This window comes from Chinchilla lanigera, unplaced genomic scaffold, assembly GCF_000276665.1.
Source record: "Chinchilla lanigera isolate Chin_1 unplaced genomic scaffold, ChiLan1.0 scaffold00044, whole genome shotgun sequence".
Classification (NCBI taxonomy): domain Eukaryota; kingdom Metazoa; phylum Chordata; class Mammalia; order Rodentia; family Chinchillidae; genus Chinchilla; species Chinchilla lanigera.
In genome coordinates, this window is record NW_004955445.1 from 18,288,204 (window position 1) to 18,306,852 (window position 18,649).

Sequence of the window (18,649 nt, forward strand, 5' to 3'; positions counted from 1 at the left end):
GGGCAGCAGTCTGTCTGGCTTCACACTGGCCTGCTGCCTGGTGTGCAGCCACCTGAACAAAAACAAGGTACATTGTTGTAAGGGGACAGGGCTCGTCCCATTGAGCAGTGTCGGGAACAGTGCCTGTGAACACGACAGCATGCCCAGGTTTGAGGCATTTCTTTCTTTTCCTGTTGGCAGTGCTTCTTCAGTGAGGAAGCATAGTGTAGTCTGCCTGTCACACTGGCCATAGGGAGAGCTGTGGTCCACCACGGGTAGATTTTTCTTCTGACCTTGGGTTCAGGTGGTGGGAGCTGTAGTAGGAATTGGGTGGGTCAGGTGTGTGAGCTCAACCTTTGCTAAATCATTGACTTTGGGCCCTGCCACCACCTGTCACAAACCTGGCTCTGAGCTAGCCAGCTACAGCACTCTCCCCAACCTCCTGACCTCAGCAGCCTTTTTTCTTATTTAAATAAATGCATGTATTTGGGGTTGGCAACATAGTGTGATTGGATACATATAAATAGTAAAATGATTACAGTAGTGAGGCAGGTAGATTAACATGTCTGTCATACTAATATGTGGCAAGAGTAATGAAAATCTGGTTTGACAAAATAGGTGCGTAAAGAAAACCCCTTTTTTGTTTTTTTTTCTTGTACCAGGAATCGAACTCACGACCTTGCGCTTGCCAGGCAGGCACAGTGCCGCTGAGCTAAATCCCCAGCCCTCAAAAACCCTTAAGATGATACAGTTTTATCAGTTAGTACTCATGGTGTACCTTAGAGCTCAAGACTTATTTATCTGACATGTCTGCTGTTTTGTATGTTGACATACATCTCCCCCTCTTCTGTCCCACTTACAAGGGAGAACATGCAGGATTTCTTTATCTTCAGTTAGCATGGTGTCCTCTATATCCATTGTGTGGCAAATGGCGGGATCTCCCTTTTCAAGGCTAAATAATAATTGTGTGTGTGTGTGTGTGTGTGTGTGTGTTATTTATCTCCCATTGCTGAGACAAAATACCTTACACCCAAAATTAAGGAAGGAAAGGTTTATTTAGCTCACAGTTTGTGGAGGTTTCAGTCCATATTCAGTTGGCTCCAAAGCAGGGTAGCGTGGCAGAGGGCAACACTTCAGAGTGGCAGAAGACAGCAAGAGCAACAAGAGCAAAAAGGGGGGCAGAGCAAGCCTCCTTTCCTCCCTGCTATTGTATGAGGACCCTGGTGCAATGTTAAGCTAAACTTATAAACTTTTCAAGTTGACACAGTGAACAACATCCTAGAGTGGCGAGGGCATGTCCTCTCTACTCCAAGTGGAACTGCTGAGTCACTTAGTTAAGCTGCTAAATATCACTCTGTGTGTGTGTGTATTAGATACAAGTTAAATGGAACATTTTCTCTGTTTATCTGTTGATGGACCTTGGTGTGTGGGATATGATGAATAATGCTGTAGTGAATGTGCAAGTGCCTATGTCTCTCAAGCAGTATATCTGAAAGTGACCTTGGGCTGCCTGTGCCTCGGCCATTGGTAGCGCATGGAGGAGAATGTTAAAGGACATTTTCCTCGTGCTTAGCGGGGCTCTTCATTGCTTCCAAATTGTCTAGCTTTCCCACACTCCGGTCTTCTTTCTGCCAACCCTTCGGACCTTGGGCCTTCACTGGCCCTCATGGGAAACTGACTGGACAAGCTTCCTGACTTGATATTTACTTGGTCTTTCAGTGTAAGGATCTTTCTGCCAGACACCAGTCTATGCATTTCCATTTGGACTGCATGCTAAAATAAATTCTGGTAGCACTATAGGACATGTGTGAGAATTGTAAATTGTGTATTCTGCTGTATGACATTTGTAGGAGTAAAAGATAATCCAGATAATGAATTTTTAAAGACAGTCATGGCTTAAATGTTCGTTTGTGCGTCTTTGCCGCTTTTTTGTGCCCTTCCCCTCACATTAGGGTTTTTCTTTCTTCTTTTTTTTTTTTTTTTTTTTTGGTCTTTTTGAGACAGGGTCTTACTATGCAGTTCAGGCTGGCCTTGAGCTCACTTTGGAGCCCAGGCTGGTCTCGAACTCGCAGCAATCCTACTGTCTCAGCCTCCCGAGTGCTGGGATTATAGGCATGTGCCACTATGCCCAGCTCCAGATTAGGGATTTTTAAGCATGCTGGCCAACTGCTCTACCACTGAGTAACATCCTTAGTCCACTTTCATTTTTTTTTTGTCTTTTTGAGACAAGGTCTCACTATGCAGTTCAGGCTGATCTTGCGCTCACTTTGTAGCCCAGGGTGGCCTCGAACTCTCAGTGATCCTCCCGCCTCAACCTCCCGAGTGCTGGGATTACAGGTGTGTGCCTCCATGCCCGGCTCTCCCGCTTTCAATATTTTTGAGACAGAGATTTACTTTGTAGTTCAGGCTGGTTTGAAATGCATAGTGATCTCCTGCCTCAGCCTCTCCAGTGCTGGGATTATAGGTGTGTACCACCATACCTGGCTTTCCAGGACACCCCCCCCACTGTCACCCCCTTAATTTTGAGAGAAAATCTTGCTAATAATTTATTGAGGCTGGCTTTGAACTGTGATTACAAGCATGGGCCACTTAGCAGTCCATTGTCTTGTGCACTGCTTTTCCAGGAGCCTGCCTTCTGGCCCCAGTGGTCCTGAGGCTAGGCAGTTAGTTCAGCCAGGCATGGAGAGTTAGTGGACAGTACTGACCTTTTAAGAAAGTTAGCGTCTAAGCCAGGCATGGTAGCACACACCTGTAGTCGCAGCATTTGGGAGGCTGAGGCAGGAGGATTGCTGGCTTGGGCTACATAATGAGTTCAAAGAAGCCTGAACTACAAAGAGAGAATGTCCTTCAAAATAAATAGATACTCAGGCAGATGAGCAGCTTCTTTTCTCTCCACAGCAGGCCTGGTAATTGAAAACACTGGGCGTAGAGTCCTCTGAGTTGTGTGGGGTTCACTTTCTGTGTGATGACCTCAAGCATCGATAACTTGTGCATTTATCTTTTAAGTGGATCTGGCATTTGTGATCTTTAAAGACTTGGCTACTTAAGTCTTGCTGGAAGGTTGGCTTCTGCTTGTCTTTCTGGGCTGGGTCAAATTGAATGGATCTTGGTGAAATGGGATAACAAATGTGAGAGCTTTGCAATAGGCTGGGCAGATAAGTAATGACCGTGTGGTGGAAGAGCTGCTAGGAATGGTGGTCTGTCCTTTCTCGATCAAGACGCTCTGGCTGGTGCAGTGGTATGCTTTCGTGGTCCTGGTTACCTGGCATGCTAAGGTGGGAGGATCCCAAGTTTGAGGTCAGCCAGAGCAAATTGGCAAGATCTTGTCTGAAAATAAAAGGCAGGAACAGAGCTCAGTGATAGAATCCTTGCTTGAGGCCCTGTATTCAACCCTAGCTACTGCCAAAAACCAAAATAAAATTCCTGTGGAACTCGGTATTACAGCCATTGATAGTGAACTCTTACTCTGATTGTGAACTGCTGGAGAGAGAACTGTTGATTATAAAGACTTATTTTCCTGTTCTTAGGACTAGGGGCTGTCTGTTAGAAACTTCCTCTTTTTTTTTTTTTTTTCCCTGTCTTTTTGAGACAGGGTCTTGCTATGCAGTTCAGACTGGCCTTGAACTCACTTTGTAGCCCAGGCTGGCTTGAACTTGCAATGATCCTCCTGCCTCAGCCTCCTGAGTGCTGGGATTACAGGTGTGAGCCACCACGCCCGACCCTTGTCTGTTAGAAACTTCTATGTGATGTCAGTTTGGGCTGGAGAACATGGTGCTGGAGCCTCAGTGCTTGTCTCCTTCTTCACCCTCCCAGGGCTCACCATTAGATCCAGAGACTGCCAAGCAAGACCCAAGACTGGGAGTCAGTGCCCTGGGGAGAGCTTGGGATCTGGGTGTGCTGATACGTCTCTCAGCAGTGGTAAGTTGGCGCGAAGGGCCTGGAACCCCGGCCAGGGCTAAGCAGTTTCATGTTTATGCAGATGGAGTTCTATACCATTCACTCACGCCCCTTTCTTTTACATCCTGTTGGTGTTGATCAGGGACTCTGAGGGCAAAGAATGGAGAGTGAGGCTACCACCTGAAGTGTTATTGGAGCTGTGCCTGTCCCTGCAGCCTGCCTGCTCTCTGCAGAGCATCGTGGAACAGCTCTTCACTCTGCACAAGAATTGAGATCCAGACATGGGGACTCCAGCCTGTTACTCCAACTGGGCCTGCCCCGTAACAGCACATTTGGCTGCAGAGCTCGTCAGAGGGTGAATCCGCGGAGGAGTACAGTGCATTCGTGACAGTCGCCTTCCAAATGTATGAGAGTTTGGGGGGACGTTTTAGGTCTAAAATGTCCCCAGATGCCATAAAGCAGAATACATGCTTTTTCTCAATAAAAAGCATTTAGAAATACGGTATTTTTGTGTTTCAACTTTAAAAAAAGTCTCACATACCAAAGAATTAGGCTTACAGACTTTAATTGATACTACGATTAAGGATAATCAGTTTCAAAGTTACATATATTTGGGTAGTTTTAAAATAAAATTCTTCAAAGTGGAGTCCATTAGGGGAATTAGAAACTACTTATTAGCTGAGTAAATAAACTTTTATATATCAGAATGGTATGATGTAGCTGAAGTAATTTTTAGGGATTTATTAGCTTTATATGCTTACATAAAAATCAAAAGGTTGAAATTTAATAGAAAGAATTGCATCAAGAAAATAGAAGTAATGGAAAGGCTTTGGTAGAGTGAGATGGAGAAGCCTCTGGTAAAACTGATAACAACTGTGGGTCTCCACAAGGTCAAGGTCTGGCCTGGTCGTGATGTATACTCCTGCCTGCTCCATCCTCAGCCTAATTGATGTTGGCTCCTAAGAGCAGGAAGTTCTAGAGAGAAGGCAAAAAACAGTCAAGAGAAGTCATTTGCTGAGCCACCCAGGTGCCTAGGTTTCCCACATTAGTCAAAAGCCAAGTCAGTGCAGACTCCAAGCTTAGGCCTTGGGAGGGTTCATGATACACTGGTCCTCTCAGTATTTCCCAAGTCACTGATTTGTGGAAGACATCCATAAATGTCACTTTCTTTTTTTCTTTTTGTCTTTTAGACAGGGTCTCGCTATGCAGTTCAGGCTGGCCTTGAACTCACTTTGTAGCCCAGGCTGGTCTTGAACTTGAAACGACCTTCCTGCCTCAGCCTCCTGAGTGCTGGGATTACAGGCGTGTGCCACCATACCTGGCCATGAATGTCACTTTCCTCCAAAAATATTCCTTCAGAAGAAAAAGGTAAACCTGGGTGCTGCCTGAGCTGCTCAGTTTACTAGAATGCATCCTGGGTCTCCTTGCAGTGGGAATATCCCGTGAACAGTGAAGACACTGGCAAGGAGCACTTGTGGATTTAGATCCAAAAGTGCACCCCTCGCTTTGTCTCTGAACAAGGGTGGGAGGGCTGGTCAGGGACTGGGACTCATTAGATTACAGCAAGTTCAGGATGCTCCTCAACCCAAATGGCGTCTGATCTGACCTTTGCTCACTCTCCTGCCGTACAGGGCTGAAGTACCAGGTACTCAGTAAATGTGCTCCTGCAGGCTTAGGAACTGAGCTAGTCCATGTAGGTGAGCTGCCAGATCGTCAATACCTGCCATTTTCACTCTGAAGTTAATTCTTTTCCTGGTTCCCACTGGCCTCCCAGCCCTTGAGGCAGCCTCCCAGCGCGTCTCAGCAGCCAAACCCCATTCACTCACCTTGTGGATGTGGAGCTCCACACTGCTGAGGGAGGTCTTCCTGGGAAGAGGGAGTGGGAAGCCCTCCTCAAGCTTTGCTGGAGGAGAGAGCAGAGAGGTGAGCTGGGCACAGAAGACCAGGAGGAGAAGACGCAGTCACAGTATTGCAGCCGCTATGGATTCAGGGCTGGTTTGGGGTGGGATAGTGAGACCAAGGCCTGGGAAGTGTAGCCTCATCAGGAGTGGACTGATGAGGAGAGCGAGCCCTTTGTGACCCTGTTGGCCCATATGAGAGCCCTCACCCACCACCCAAAGTAGCTGGGGCGGGGAGCCGGGCCTGTACCCAATGACTCCTTCCATCAAGCTGGCTGCCCGGCTCCTCCCAGATCAAGTTATCTGCTCTTACGTCTTAGTGGTAAAAGGCAGATGCTGAGGTCAGCTGGAGAGGGCCCTAGGTGGTGGAGGAAGACTGCATATTAGGAGCCTCTGTATCGGTCACCCAACAATGTCACCTCCCCTGGTCGCGTGCCAGGATTGAAGACTCATGGGATGTTCCTTCTCCATCTGTCCTCTGTACCTTAGCCCTCATATCCTGGAAGCCTTGTCTGAACTGCAAGTCCATTCTTGGCACTTCCTCCCAGCTCCTATACCTCCCCATTCTTTTTGTCATGGTGCTCAACATTGTATAGCCATTGCCTGATACCTGCCTGCCCTCCCATGAGGGCAAGGATCAGGGACTGCCAGGGCCCCAGGCAGCAGAATGGCTCAACTTGTGGAATGAATGAATGAGTGAATGAATGAAGCACAAAGTCCTATGGAAAGGGTAGAGTGCAGTCTTTGCACTATGGAGCAGTCAGCAACAGTTCCACTTACCGTTGAGAGAGGGGTATATGGTATTGAGTGCGTAGTAGTTGAAGATGGTTTCCATCAGCTCCACCTAGAGCACAAGAGTCACCAGATCAGAGACCAAGCAAGACTTGAGTAAAAACAGGAGTCAGGAACATCTGGCCCTGCCTCTGGAGACACTGACCAGTCAGTCATCCTACCTAAAACAGGCCCCTGGTCACCACCATGATGGATAAGTGTCCCCTTCCCCAAATCCTCCCCTCTCTGAGCTCATTCTCCATAAGTACAATAGGACTGGAGCTATCCTGAGGCTACTTAGTGGTGATCTACCTTATGTGCATATTTTAGATTTTATTGCAGAAATACTAATGTATTTGGTTATAGACTGATTCTCCAGAGTCTGCTGGAAGTGTTATATAGTGTATGGTGTATGCACCATATTTTTCTCACAAATTCTCAACCTAAATCCATTGTGAAACCCATTATTCGGTGACAAGGCTGGGGCTCAGTCCCCAGAACTTAGAAAAAGCCAACCCTGTGTTACTCCTATTCGAATAGTGAGCATAGCCGAGAGCTTTTCATGTGAGACATTTCATCAAAGTGTCTTACTTAACTCATTGCCTTGCTTTGTATTGCAGCTCCCAAATGCTGTTATTATTCTCATTTACAGTAAAAGAAACAGGCTCGGAAAGGTCACGTGATTTGCCCATGGTCACACAGCAGGTGGCAGAGCTGGCATCTTCCTCCAAAGCTCATGCCCTTAGGGTCTTATGTCCTGTTGCCTCTTTAGCTGTCAGAGCCATTCATGCCTGACTAACTTTCGGATTGGCTATCGCATTTCCTGTGAGCCTGCAAGGCATTTTCGGGTCAATCTCCTGGAGCTCCATGACACCCTGAGTGGGGAAAACATTCAAGAGATGCTGAGAGAAATGACTCACATTGATGTCGCTGACGTTGGATTGTTTCAGTTCAAGCTTCAGCTTACTGTGTAGAGAAAGAAAAATGCGTGGATCACTGAGCCATGGCTGGTAGTTTCTCCCTGTCACCCCAGTGGAATTTGCATTGTGCTTGGGGGCAGAGGTGTTTTGCTTGGACTGGGTACCTGGCAGTTCCTCTGCAGTGTGTTAGTTGTGGGCTCAGGGCTTGACGCACACACTGATTGGAGAGCAAGTGCTGGGGTTAAGACTAAGGTTTGCTGAGTGTGCTCATAACTTGAAGAAGTCATGATGGTGTAAATAGTAAGTGGAAAAAGTGCAATACAGAAATGTATGCACTATGTATTTCCAATTACACAGGAAATACTTGTTTTTCCCCAAAACCTGGGAGGAAATAAAAGTACTAAGGGACATGGTCTCTGTGTGGCAAAGTTAAGGGTGATTTTGTTTTTAAATACTTTTGTAATCTCTAATGTTTTCTTGCAGTGAGCATGCATTATTTGCATGATGTGGGAATACACAATGAGCATGCATTATTTGTGTAATGATGTGCGGGAGCCTGAGTTATCACATGGAAATGGACAACGTGAAGGAAAAAGAGAAGCACTGCAAATGATGGTGGCATGTAGATGACACCCCCTGGAGTGAAGGCAGGCAGGATACTCAGGATACCTGGATCACTGCCGCTGGAGAAACCAAATCCCAGCTTCCTCCATTGATCCCCCTCCTGACAGGCCTTCTTTTTGGCTGCTGTGCTGGTTCCCTTGATCAGGAATTCTCCTCTAGAGCCCTCTGAAGGAGATGTTCATTTTGACATCTCAGGGCATGTTACCAGCCCATGAACGTCCAACCTAAGGCCAGGAAGTAAACCAAGCATGGCGGTGCACACTTGTAATCCTAGCACTCTGGGAAGCTGAGGCAGGAGGAACACAAATTTGAGCCCAGCATGGGCAGTTAGTGACTTAGTGAGACCGTGTCTTGAAATAAAATATTTAAAACACAGCTGGGGCATATAGCTCAATGAGAAGGCCTGGGTTCAATCCCTAGTACTTAAAAAAAAAAGAAAAGCCAAGAAGTAGTCATCTGGCAAACCTTAGCAGGTTGCCTCACGAAGAGTAGGTGAGACATAGGTCTTAGTGCAGAACACAATGAACCCAGGAGGCAGTACAGTCCCTGCTGCACAAAGCCTGAACTCTTACCCCACTGACTCACAAATTTGACATACTTGTTTATTGACTGGGATTCTGGGCAGGGGAGCCGTCGGCTGTGGCATGGAGCACTTCAACCTTCCATCCAAAATCTGCTCTGTGATGTGTACAGTTGATGATTTTTTTCAGTTAGGTCCAAAGTCCTTGTGACATATCTTCCCGCCCTGAACTAGACTGTCCTGCATGTGTTCCTGCCTTTATGGTGTCAGATCCTCCACAGAAGCCTGAGAGGGACAAGGGAGGAGCCCAGGGCTACAGGGGACCTGAAGATAGCATCTGCAACCTGGCAGCTTTGCTGTAGTAATTCTTGCTTTCTCCTTGAGGCATTGTCACTGTGCCTTCTCCAGAGGGGCACTGGATTGGAGGACACCCTAGATCTGGTGGAGATCTGTTTCCAGGGGTCACCTCTGGTCCCATCAGTGAATCTGGCCACTATCAGGACATCCCCATCCTCCTTCATTCCTCTCCTACTCCCTGGTCTCTTACCTTCCTGTGGTCACTGAGCCAACGATCCTACTGGAGTTCACACTGATGGTGATGGAAACACTGGTGTTCTAGAAAAGCAAAAGCCTGCTTAGTCACTGTGTTGGCTTCTGATCCTGAGGACAAGTCTCCAGAAGTAGAAGCTCTAGGTATAAGACCATATGGGACACATGGGCAGAAAGCAACTCCCCAGGCTTATAGATAGAGGGTATAGAGAGAGGGTAGCTCCAAAGGGGACACTCAGAAAGAGGGGCTGAGGGTTGCTAGATCTCCATCTTAGTGGAAGTGTTGAGAAAGGGAACAAGCCCGAACTGAAAGCACAGAGCATTGGAACTGAGGTACTTTCAGTTTGTAAGTGTGACCGAGCACTTTGGAGCAGACCACCAAGGAACATTCACAAAAGCCCTAAGCCCTGGAGAAATGTACGGACAGCACCTGCTGGCATCCGTGTTTGAGAGGAAGGCCATCCCACCAAGGGGTTGCACTGGACCAGGTGACTGAATCTGGAGGCCCCTCTAGGACCTGCCCCTGTCCTGTCCAGTTGTTCTACCTGGGTCACTTCCTGTCTACCTGTGATACCTGGGTGAGTGCTCGTGATGGTTTCATTGGACAGCTTAATTTGAAACAATTCATGTTGTAGAGGCTTGTGGCAGGGAAAAAGGAACACTATCGGATCCCAGGCAAAGGACAGAGAGGCTGGCTTCTGCTCAGGTGTACACAGTTTCAATACTGTCTTGAACAGTTTCTAAGAAGTATTAAAGGCGGACACAAAAGGTGCTGTAGCAGAGACTATGTTTTTTAGGGGGAGTATGGGGTACTAGGACTCAAACTCAGGACCTCACACTTGCCAAGCAGGCGCTGCACCACTGAGCTGCATCCCTAGCCCTGAGGCTGCTACGTTTTAACCAAGATTCACTTGATGTATCACCTGCGCACACAACTGGACTACATTTCCCAGCTTCTCTTGCAGTTAAGTGTGGCCATGGGACTGAGTTTTGGCCAATGGAACCTTTTTAAAATTTTATTTTTATTTTAAATAATATATATATTTTATTTTAAAGAGAAAAGAACCAAAATAAATTAACAAACACACAGACATAAACAACACAACACAAAAACAGTACAAGCAATACAAAATTTCAGACAGGGTGATAGGAAGTTAACAGTGGTTATTGTATTACATATTGTTATCTTCAAATTAGTTACTTCAAATTAGACCAATGGAGCTTTGAACCTCCATGTGAATTTTAGGATCAGCTTGTCAGCTGGCTTCTAAAGAAAGCAGCTGGGATTTTTAAAATAAAAATTGTGATGAATTTGTAAATCAGTTTAGAGAGTATTGCCAAAGACTTATACCTTCTTTTAAAAGGTAATTTGATACATTTTATTAATAACTTAAATAGAGTAATGTTTTAGATTTTTTTAAAAGTATATAGTAAACTAGCCAGGCTTGGGGGTTCATGTATGTAATCCTAGCCCTCAGGAGGCTGAGGCAGTAGGAATACAAATTTGAGGCCAGCCTGGACTACAAAGTAAAACCATGTTAAAAAAAAATTATAGTAAATAACTGGGAAAGTTAAAAGTATCACCTCAGCTGGAGTGAATGATTAAAGATTTCTAGCAACTCTGACAGTCTAGTATCTGATGAACTGTGCCCTCAGGAAGCCTGGGTGCTTGGCCCAGGAGGATAGGGCTCACTGCAGAGTTTCCACATCTACCAGCTGTGTGGCTATCATTCTGCTGAGGGAGGGGCTCCCACCACAACCCCTTGGTACCCCTGTCAGGGCCAGACTTACCACCCTGAGCTGGAAGAGTGGCCTGCGGCTGGAGGAGTTGGGCAGGAGGGCGAAGGCTTGGATGTCTATCACTGGCGAGAGGGTCACATTCCCAAGGGTGAATGTCAGGAGTGGTTCTGACTCAGGCGATGCCTCAAGTTCTACCTCCATGTTGGGGTATGACCTGGCCAGCTGCAGAGGGAGCAGACACTCAGGGGATAGCAGGAGACATGCCAAGGGACCTTGAGATCCACAGGGGAAGACCAGATGTCAGGTCCCCAAGGAGCAAACTCTAAGGGCACTATCCAGTTCACCATAGGATAGAGGACTTGTATTTTCCAGAGCTTCTTTCCAAGAGACGGCTGTTGTTGGAAGAGCCACTGTGATAGTGTCTGGGGTGGGAGGAGATACCCCAAGGGACTGTTTGAGTGACAGTTGTGGTCACCATGCTGCCTACAATGCCAGCCTGCCTCGTCAGGTGGGTAAGTTGGGGGTTGGGTCAACAGGCTCTTTTCTACTCTGCCTGTACTGTTTTTCATCTGGGCCTCCAACTAAACATCAAATGAATATTGATGGTTATAGGCTTAGCCCCAAATTATTAGCTATCCAAGATGCCCCTGTTTGTGCCTGGAAGGGTCTTGGAACATTTGCACTGGTTGAATTTTTTTTTGTATGTATGTATGTATGTATGCATATAATTTATTGTAGTACTGGGAATTGAACCCAGGAGTACTCAACCACCAAGCTACATTTCCAGCTTCTTTCTCTCCTCTTTCTTTATCTTTCTGTCTTTCTTTCTGGTGGTAGAACAGGGTCTCACTAAGTTGCCCAGGCTGAACTTCAGCTTGTAATCCTCCTGCCTCAGCCTTCCAAGTAGCTAGGTTTACAGATGTGCACAACCATGCCTGGCTTGGTTAAGTGCTTTTATCTCCCATCTAAGCAACCCAGTGGAGCAGACACTATGGTCATGCCCATGTGAGAAATGGGGAAACTGAGGCCCAGCAAGGTTGAATTCCAAAGTTAGAAAATAGCAGACCTAGGATTCAAATCCAGGCAGTCCACATCCAGATCTTGCATCTTTGTGTCACAAGGAGTCAGAGGATGATAGGAATTTTGTGCAACAAATTAAGAGATTTTATTTTTTCTCACCATTCTAATAAGTGAGCTGTTTGTCTACACATAACTCACTGATGTCCAAATATACACCCTGGATCTGACCTAGGTTGAGGGGGTTGGCTTGCCCTCTGGGATGAATGGGCCGAGGTCTTACCTGAGGGATCAGTGCCTGGAATGAACTGGTGTGCAATAGGATGGGGGAGTTTAGGGGCATCTGCAGTAAGAGAAGCAGGAAGTTACTGGAGAAACAGGACACCATGGTGGTTAGAGGTGTAGACTTTGAAGCCCCACATCTTGGCTTTAGATTCTGCTTCCGCCACTTTTTAGCTGACTCGTTGGCAGCCAGCTTTGTCAGATTCTTCAGCTATAAAAGAAGGACAGTGACAGCGCTTATCTTACAGGTTTACAGATTAAACAAGATACTACGTGGGTAAAGCATTCGGAGTTGTGCTTGGCACATACACTGTGCTCAATGAATATCTGGTGGTATTACTTACTGTATCTCAGAATGATCCTCCAAAAGATCACCCAGAGCAATCTGACACTTAATAATATGGCTTCCCTGGACTCCTTTTGTAACCGTCTTACACAGAGCCTGTTCTCTTCCCACCCCTGTGACTTAGTGATCTTTGAGCTCTGGGCATCCCAGCTGGCCCTGTCCTCCGCGTCTGTTCCTTGATTCCTTCTTCCTGTGTTTGTCTGGACTGCAACTGTGGCGCTTCTCACAGGGGGTGGCCGTGGGAGTCGCTACTCAGACCTCCTTCAAGCTGCACTGGGGTGGGGTCGTTGGCTGCAGTCCGCCCCCTTCCTGTGCAGATCCCCATGCTGACCGTGCTGAGGCTACATGACCCCCAGATGGCTCACAGCCCCTGTGGAGCACAGCAGGTGGCAGAGCAAGGGGACTTTGCTAGAGAGCTCCCAGGTGTCCAGGTGGTCAGTTATCCACTTTACTAGGCTAGAATAAGAGGAGATGAATTCGTAAAGGATGTTGGGTCGCCCTGTTCTGCGGTCCTTTGAGAGTAACACTACCCTCATGTGTTAGATTTATCAGCTAGATGGGGTACCAGCTTATTGCCAAGACAGCCTCCAAAAGATCCCAGAAAGGGTCATTTTTTTAATGGCCCTGGAGTGCAGAGGGAATGAAAGAGAAGAGGAAGGTGCTAGGAGGGAAAGTACTGAGTACTGAATAGAAATTATTAGGGTCCACCTGTGCAAAGGGGAAACTGAACCATAGTTTGGATTTCAATCCACATTTGTTAGGGTCCAAATTCCACATTCTTTTCCTGCTCCCTAGGTACCCACCGAGAGCCTGTGCTCCCAACCCGAAGCTCTCTCCCTCCCTCCTGGGAGCCCAGCCTCCTTCCTACTCGCCACTCACGTGTTCATTTCGGATGATGACCTTCATGCTCCCAGCGTGGTGGTAAACCCGGCTGGCTGTGTTGACCATGTATTCAGAGACTGCCAAGTAAATCATGTGGTCATGTTGTGGGGGCAGCGTCATGGGTGGCACTTCAAAAGGCACCAGTGAGGGCTGGCTTTGGCTGAAGAACTCCCCCTGGAGACAGAGGATTGATCAGTGCCCCGCCCCCCACACCCTGCCTTGGTCTAGCCAGTAAGGGTACCAGGCAGATGTGCCAGCCTGCTCAGGAAGGATGCTAAAGATCTAGGTCCTGACAGCTGCCTCAAATCGCCCCATCAGAGCAGCAATCCCTGTGGGGTGGAGGGAGTCTGAGGTCTCATAGCCCAGGATTTAAGAGGCACAACCTGTAGCGAGGAGCTTGGACTTTGGGAGTTCGAGTGGCTGAATAAAATCTTGGGCCCTTGGGCAAATCACTGACTTCCTTAGGCCTCAGCTTCCTCATCTGTAAACTCAGGATGGGGCTAACGAGTTTTCTGCTTTATGGAGGTAGTATGAAATTTAATTATTATTTGTAGAAACTCTCGGAACTGATACAACAAGAAACATGTGTTAGTGAAATAAATAAAATAAAATAAAATTGGAGGGGAACACTGCACAAGGGCTCAGCCCACAGTCAGGGGGTGTATACTGAACATGGGAACCGAGAAGGGTGTGCTCATTTCCTACCGCTGCTGTAAGAACTACCACAATTTTAGCAGCTTAAAACAACACAAATTTGTTTCCTTACCTGTCTCCATGCCTTTGCTTCTTCTGAAGGCTTCAAGGGAGAATCCATCCCCTTGTTCTTTCCACCTCCAGGGGCCACCTGCCATCCCCTCTCATCACCTCACCCTGTGGTCCCTTCCTTCTGTTCTTTTTCACCCTCCTCCTCTTCTAAGAACCCTGCGATTATACTAAGTGCAACTGGAGAAGCCAGGATAATCAGCCACAAGAAGGTCCTTAATCACATCTACAAAGTCCCTTCTGCCATATATAGTCACACTCACAGATTCTAAAAGGACATGGCACCTTAGGAAGCCATCATTCAGTCCCCCTGGGGATGATGCAGATAGTTTGTTTTTGTTTTTCTTCCGGTATCAGGAATCAAACTCACGACCTTGTGCTTGCCAGGCAGGTGCTGTGCCACTGAGCTAAATCCCCAGCCCCTGCTGATGCAGATAGTAACGAGTACCTATGTATACATGCCCTCTGTGCTGGGTCGAGCTCAGTGCTGTATGCACATCATCTCACCTAACTCCTGCAAAGCCACAGGAGAGAAGGCTATTATTATTCCAGTGTCTTTTTAAGTCTTTTTGAGACCAGGTCTCGCTATATAGTTCAGGCTGGTCTTGAATTCACTTTGTAGCCCAGGCTGGCCTCAAACTCACAGCTATCCTTCTGCCTCAGCCTCCAGAGTGCTGGGATTACAGACATGTGCCACCATGCCAGGATTTTTTTATTTTTATTTTTTGAGACAGGGTTTCGCTATGTCATTCAGCCTGGCCTGGACTCACTATGTATCCCAGCCTGGCCTTGAACTCATAGCAATCCTCCTGCCTCAGCCTTCTGAGTGCTGGGATTACAGGTGTGCGCCACCATGCTCAGTTATTCTAATTTCACAGAAGCTCCGAGAGGTTAAGAAACTCTTCTAGGTTCCCCAGCATATAAATAGTAGAGCTAGCATTCAAGCTGAGGTCCTGTAGACTCCAGACAGATTTATCCTGTTGGTTCACAGATCCCTGCCTTAGGTCATGGTGTGCAGGGCTTAATAGCACATCTGCCCATTATGGGCTGCAAAAGGAAGGGGAGGAGTTAACTCTGGGAAGTGGAACTGATCTTCTCTCCATCCTTAGTCCTAAGGTCATTTCCCTATAACCCCTTACCTTGAAGGGAATATCCAGGCCTTCAGAGGTCACCTGGGGGGCTCCTACCAATCTGTAGTCAAGGCTTGCAACCTTGTCAATCATCACTGTGACTGTGAGACAGGAAAGGGCAGGCTGTGAACAGAGCAGCCAAATACAATTGTGCAAGTTGTATATTGTACATCTCCAGGGAACTTCATTCACATGAACTATAGTCTTTCTAAAATGGAAACAGGGCTGGGGCTGATCCATGGTAATTTCAACCATAGAGAGACATTGCCTCATTTATTCAGTATTTTATTGAGCACCTTCTATATGCCAGGCATAATACAAGTGGCTGAAGAAACCACTGTGTAAGATAGTCAAAGTCCCTGTCCTCATGGAGTCCAGAAGGGAAACTTGAGCAAATAAATGTACAATTGCAACTGTGATAAGTGGAAGAAGTCCATGGAGTGATGCCATTCATGTAATAGTAGGGCAGAGTGGGGATTATTAACTGGCTTGGACAAGGAGTCAAAGAAAACTTCCTTGGGAGGTTTTGCCTGGGCTGGAATCTGAAGGGTGTAGATGCTGACTGGGGAAGGGGTGGATGTAGGGAAGTGCTCCTCTGGCAGAGGGAACATCAGGATCTAAGAGTGCATGGCAGGAGGGAGCTTGGAGTATTAGAGGAACTGATGGGGCCCAGGGTGGCTGGCTGAGTCTGGGTGTCTCTGTTTCATTAAAGCAGATGGAACACAGACAGCACGTGCTTCTCCCATGGACTTGTAATCCTCTACCCACCTTGTGATCCTACCAGGTATCTCCCCTTGGGCCCCCCATTGCCAGAGAACAGGCCCCCCAAAAGAGCCCCGCTCTAACTCTGTAGGAATGGAAGAATTTCTCCAGGGCTGCCTGGGAGGGATGGTTCCAGGGTGACCTAGTGTCATGGTGTCTGATGGCACCTAGGCAAGTTGGGAGGGGTGCCTCCAAACCTGGCAAAGTCCTGAGATAGGGCTCCAGGTAGGAAGTGGTGGACTTCCTGACCATCTCGCAGATCTGCCAGAGGGAGAGAGAAAGCTAGTGAGTCCTTCCTCTGCTGCTCTCCTCAGCAATGCCCAGTCCCCAGCTCCACCTCCAGGAGGTACCTCTGCAACCCAGCCCTCAAAGTACCTCTGAGTGTATGCTGGGAAGGGTCAGAGAACATGTTAAAATGGAAGAAGAGGCCACTGTCCCCATCAATACGTAGCACTTGACCACTGCAGCACCCAGATTAAATTCTACCACCCATTCCCTGACCCTTTTGGCTCCTCTTCTTGCTCAGATCCTGAAATCTTGCCAGCTCCTGGTGCTATGGGAATAAGAGGGCTCCATCAGGGAGCGTGGCATCTGATCTGCAGGAAGTGCTGACCTGGTTACTAGCGGGAGCACAGCAAAGCCAGAAGAGGGCTCAGCCTCAGAATCCCAGTTGTCATTGGCTACTAACTTGTTCCTGGGTAAATTATGGAATTCTAGGCTGAGGATGTCAGAAGCTGCTAGTCTGGCAACCTCCCATCTTTAGCAGTTCCTATACCATCTGCATCATTTTGCCTTTCCCACCTTTACCCTCTCTATTATTTACTTAATATTTTCTTTATGCCAACTGGCCTTTTCAGGTGGACAAAATTTAATAAAAAATACAGAAGCTTCATATCATTCTTTTTGATGAAAAACTAGTAGTCCTTGGCATAAACAGGATATAACTGGGAAAGTGAATACTGTTTAAGGGATTAGAAAAAAAAAGTGTTCTGGAAGACTGGCTAGATGCTGCTGCCTAGTTAGGCAATCTCCTCTTTGTTAGAAAAAATGATTCAGGACACATTAGTCTCATACTGAGACTTTCTGTCTTTGGCATGAGAAGAGAAAGAAGACTGCAAAGGGAATTGCTTATTTATTCTGTCATTCTGAAAAATGTAATACCAAAGCTTCAGATCACTTACAATCAACTCTCTGTGGGAAGCTTCTTCATTTTGAGAGCATTGTTCTAGTGCAAAACTCTAAGGCAGCCAAAGGCTCCCTGGTGGAACTAGGCTGGCTTCCCTGGAGTACCAAGCCAAGGCAGCACTGCCCAGGGAGCCAGCCTCCCAGGACATGGTCTTATCCATCTTCTTCCCCATCCCCTCACTAGAGGTCCTTTCTATGGAACCACTTGAAGCTCTGCACTCAACAGCTCTATGGGAACTGAAGCCAATGACCACAGTTGGCTCAGCCTCTCTAGCACTTGCCTCATTCCCCAGGACATGTAGTATCCAGATTCTTCTGTCCTATGTTCCTTATGTTTGGAGAGCAAAGATCACACACATTCAACTGGTGGGGAGCTTAGCTGGGTATGAAAATAACCTCACCCATTTGCCCAACTGTTGGTCCTAGGCATTAACAATATCACATCTCTTGGTCTTCACAGCAGGGTAAATGTCATGATTATTCCTATTTATAGACAGGAATCCTAAGGCACAGGGAGGTTCAGTTAGTTATCCAAGACTTCACAGCTATAACAGTGGCAAGCTGGGATGTAAACCACAGCATTTAACTGCTGAACTTGCGGCTCAACACTGAAGAGCGAAGAGGGTGAGTCGTAGTTCTGAAATGGTAATAATGCTGGCTACTCCAAACACAGTTTGTGTTCCAGGAACTCAGTGTGGTTATCTAATTGTACTCTTGCCAGCTCTTTTCAAGGTAGGGGCCACTTTCCCCCTTTTGAAAATGAGGAGACTGAAGCTCCAGTGAATTCATTAAGTTGCCCCAAGATACAGAGCGGGTAAATTGAAGAGGCATCTGCCCACCTCCATAGACCAAGCACTTTTCAGAAGTGAGTGATTTCAAAAGCCATGGCCACTGCTCTTCTCAATACGGTGCATTGGGGGAAGGGTCATATTCCTAGGTGAGAAAGATATTCTAGGTTTCCTCCTAAAATATTTGAAAATTTATTTTGGCATTTAAATCCTTGCGCCTCCTGATTGATTTTTTGTAAGATGCGAGGGAGAGATCCAAAATCATTCTCGCCAATATTTCTCTAATATTGCAATTAGATAATCAAATAAGACTTTGTCAGTTCAATTAACACTAACTTGGGAACTGACATTTGCCTTAGCATTATGCAAAAAGATTTTGCTAAGCAAACTCAAACAGCAGCATACTTAGGAGAGAAGGCTCTTTCCAAACATCCAATATGTAAATACCAGTGATTCATGTGTTAATTACCAATCTGCTTATCCTTTTGTTTACCTTTTGTTGCAAGACCATTTTGATATTGTTTTCAATTCTTTCATGGAAGAGGTTTAGGATCCAGCTAGAGAAAAGGAATGGGATGATCACGTTTTATATATATA

At 46.8% G+C, this 18,649-nt stretch overlaps 1 protein-coding gene across 1 annotated transcript in view; it reads right to left on the bottom strand.

Annotated features, from left to right (window-relative positions):
* Positions 1–4,073: 4,073 nt before the first annotated feature.
* Positions 4,074–18,649, bottom strand: part of LOC102006174 (lipopolysaccharide-binding protein-like) — a 19,199-nt gene continuing 4,623 nt past the window's right edge. Inside the window, exons 5-14 of the mRNA XM_005392587.2 lie at positions 18,546–18,609; positions 15,327–15,440; positions 13,423–13,599; positions 12,199–12,408; positions 10,950–11,120; positions 9,157–9,224; positions 7,466–7,511; positions 6,555–6,618; positions 5,703–5,779; positions 4,074–4,851 (exon numbers count right to left, since the gene is read on the bottom strand). Of these exons, the coding sequence (XP_005392644.1) occupies positions 4,819–4,851; positions 5,703–5,779; positions 6,555–6,618; positions 7,466–7,511; positions 9,157–9,224; positions 10,950–11,120; positions 12,199–12,408; positions 13,423–13,599; positions 15,327–15,440; positions 18,546–18,609 (1,024 nt within the window). The 3' untranslated portion in view covers positions 4,074–4,818. The remainder of the gene's footprint in view (positions 4,852–5,702; positions 5,780–6,554; positions 6,619–7,465; positions 7,512–9,156; positions 9,225–10,949; positions 11,121–12,198; positions 12,409–13,422; positions 13,600–15,326; positions 15,441–18,545; positions 18,610–18,649) is intronic.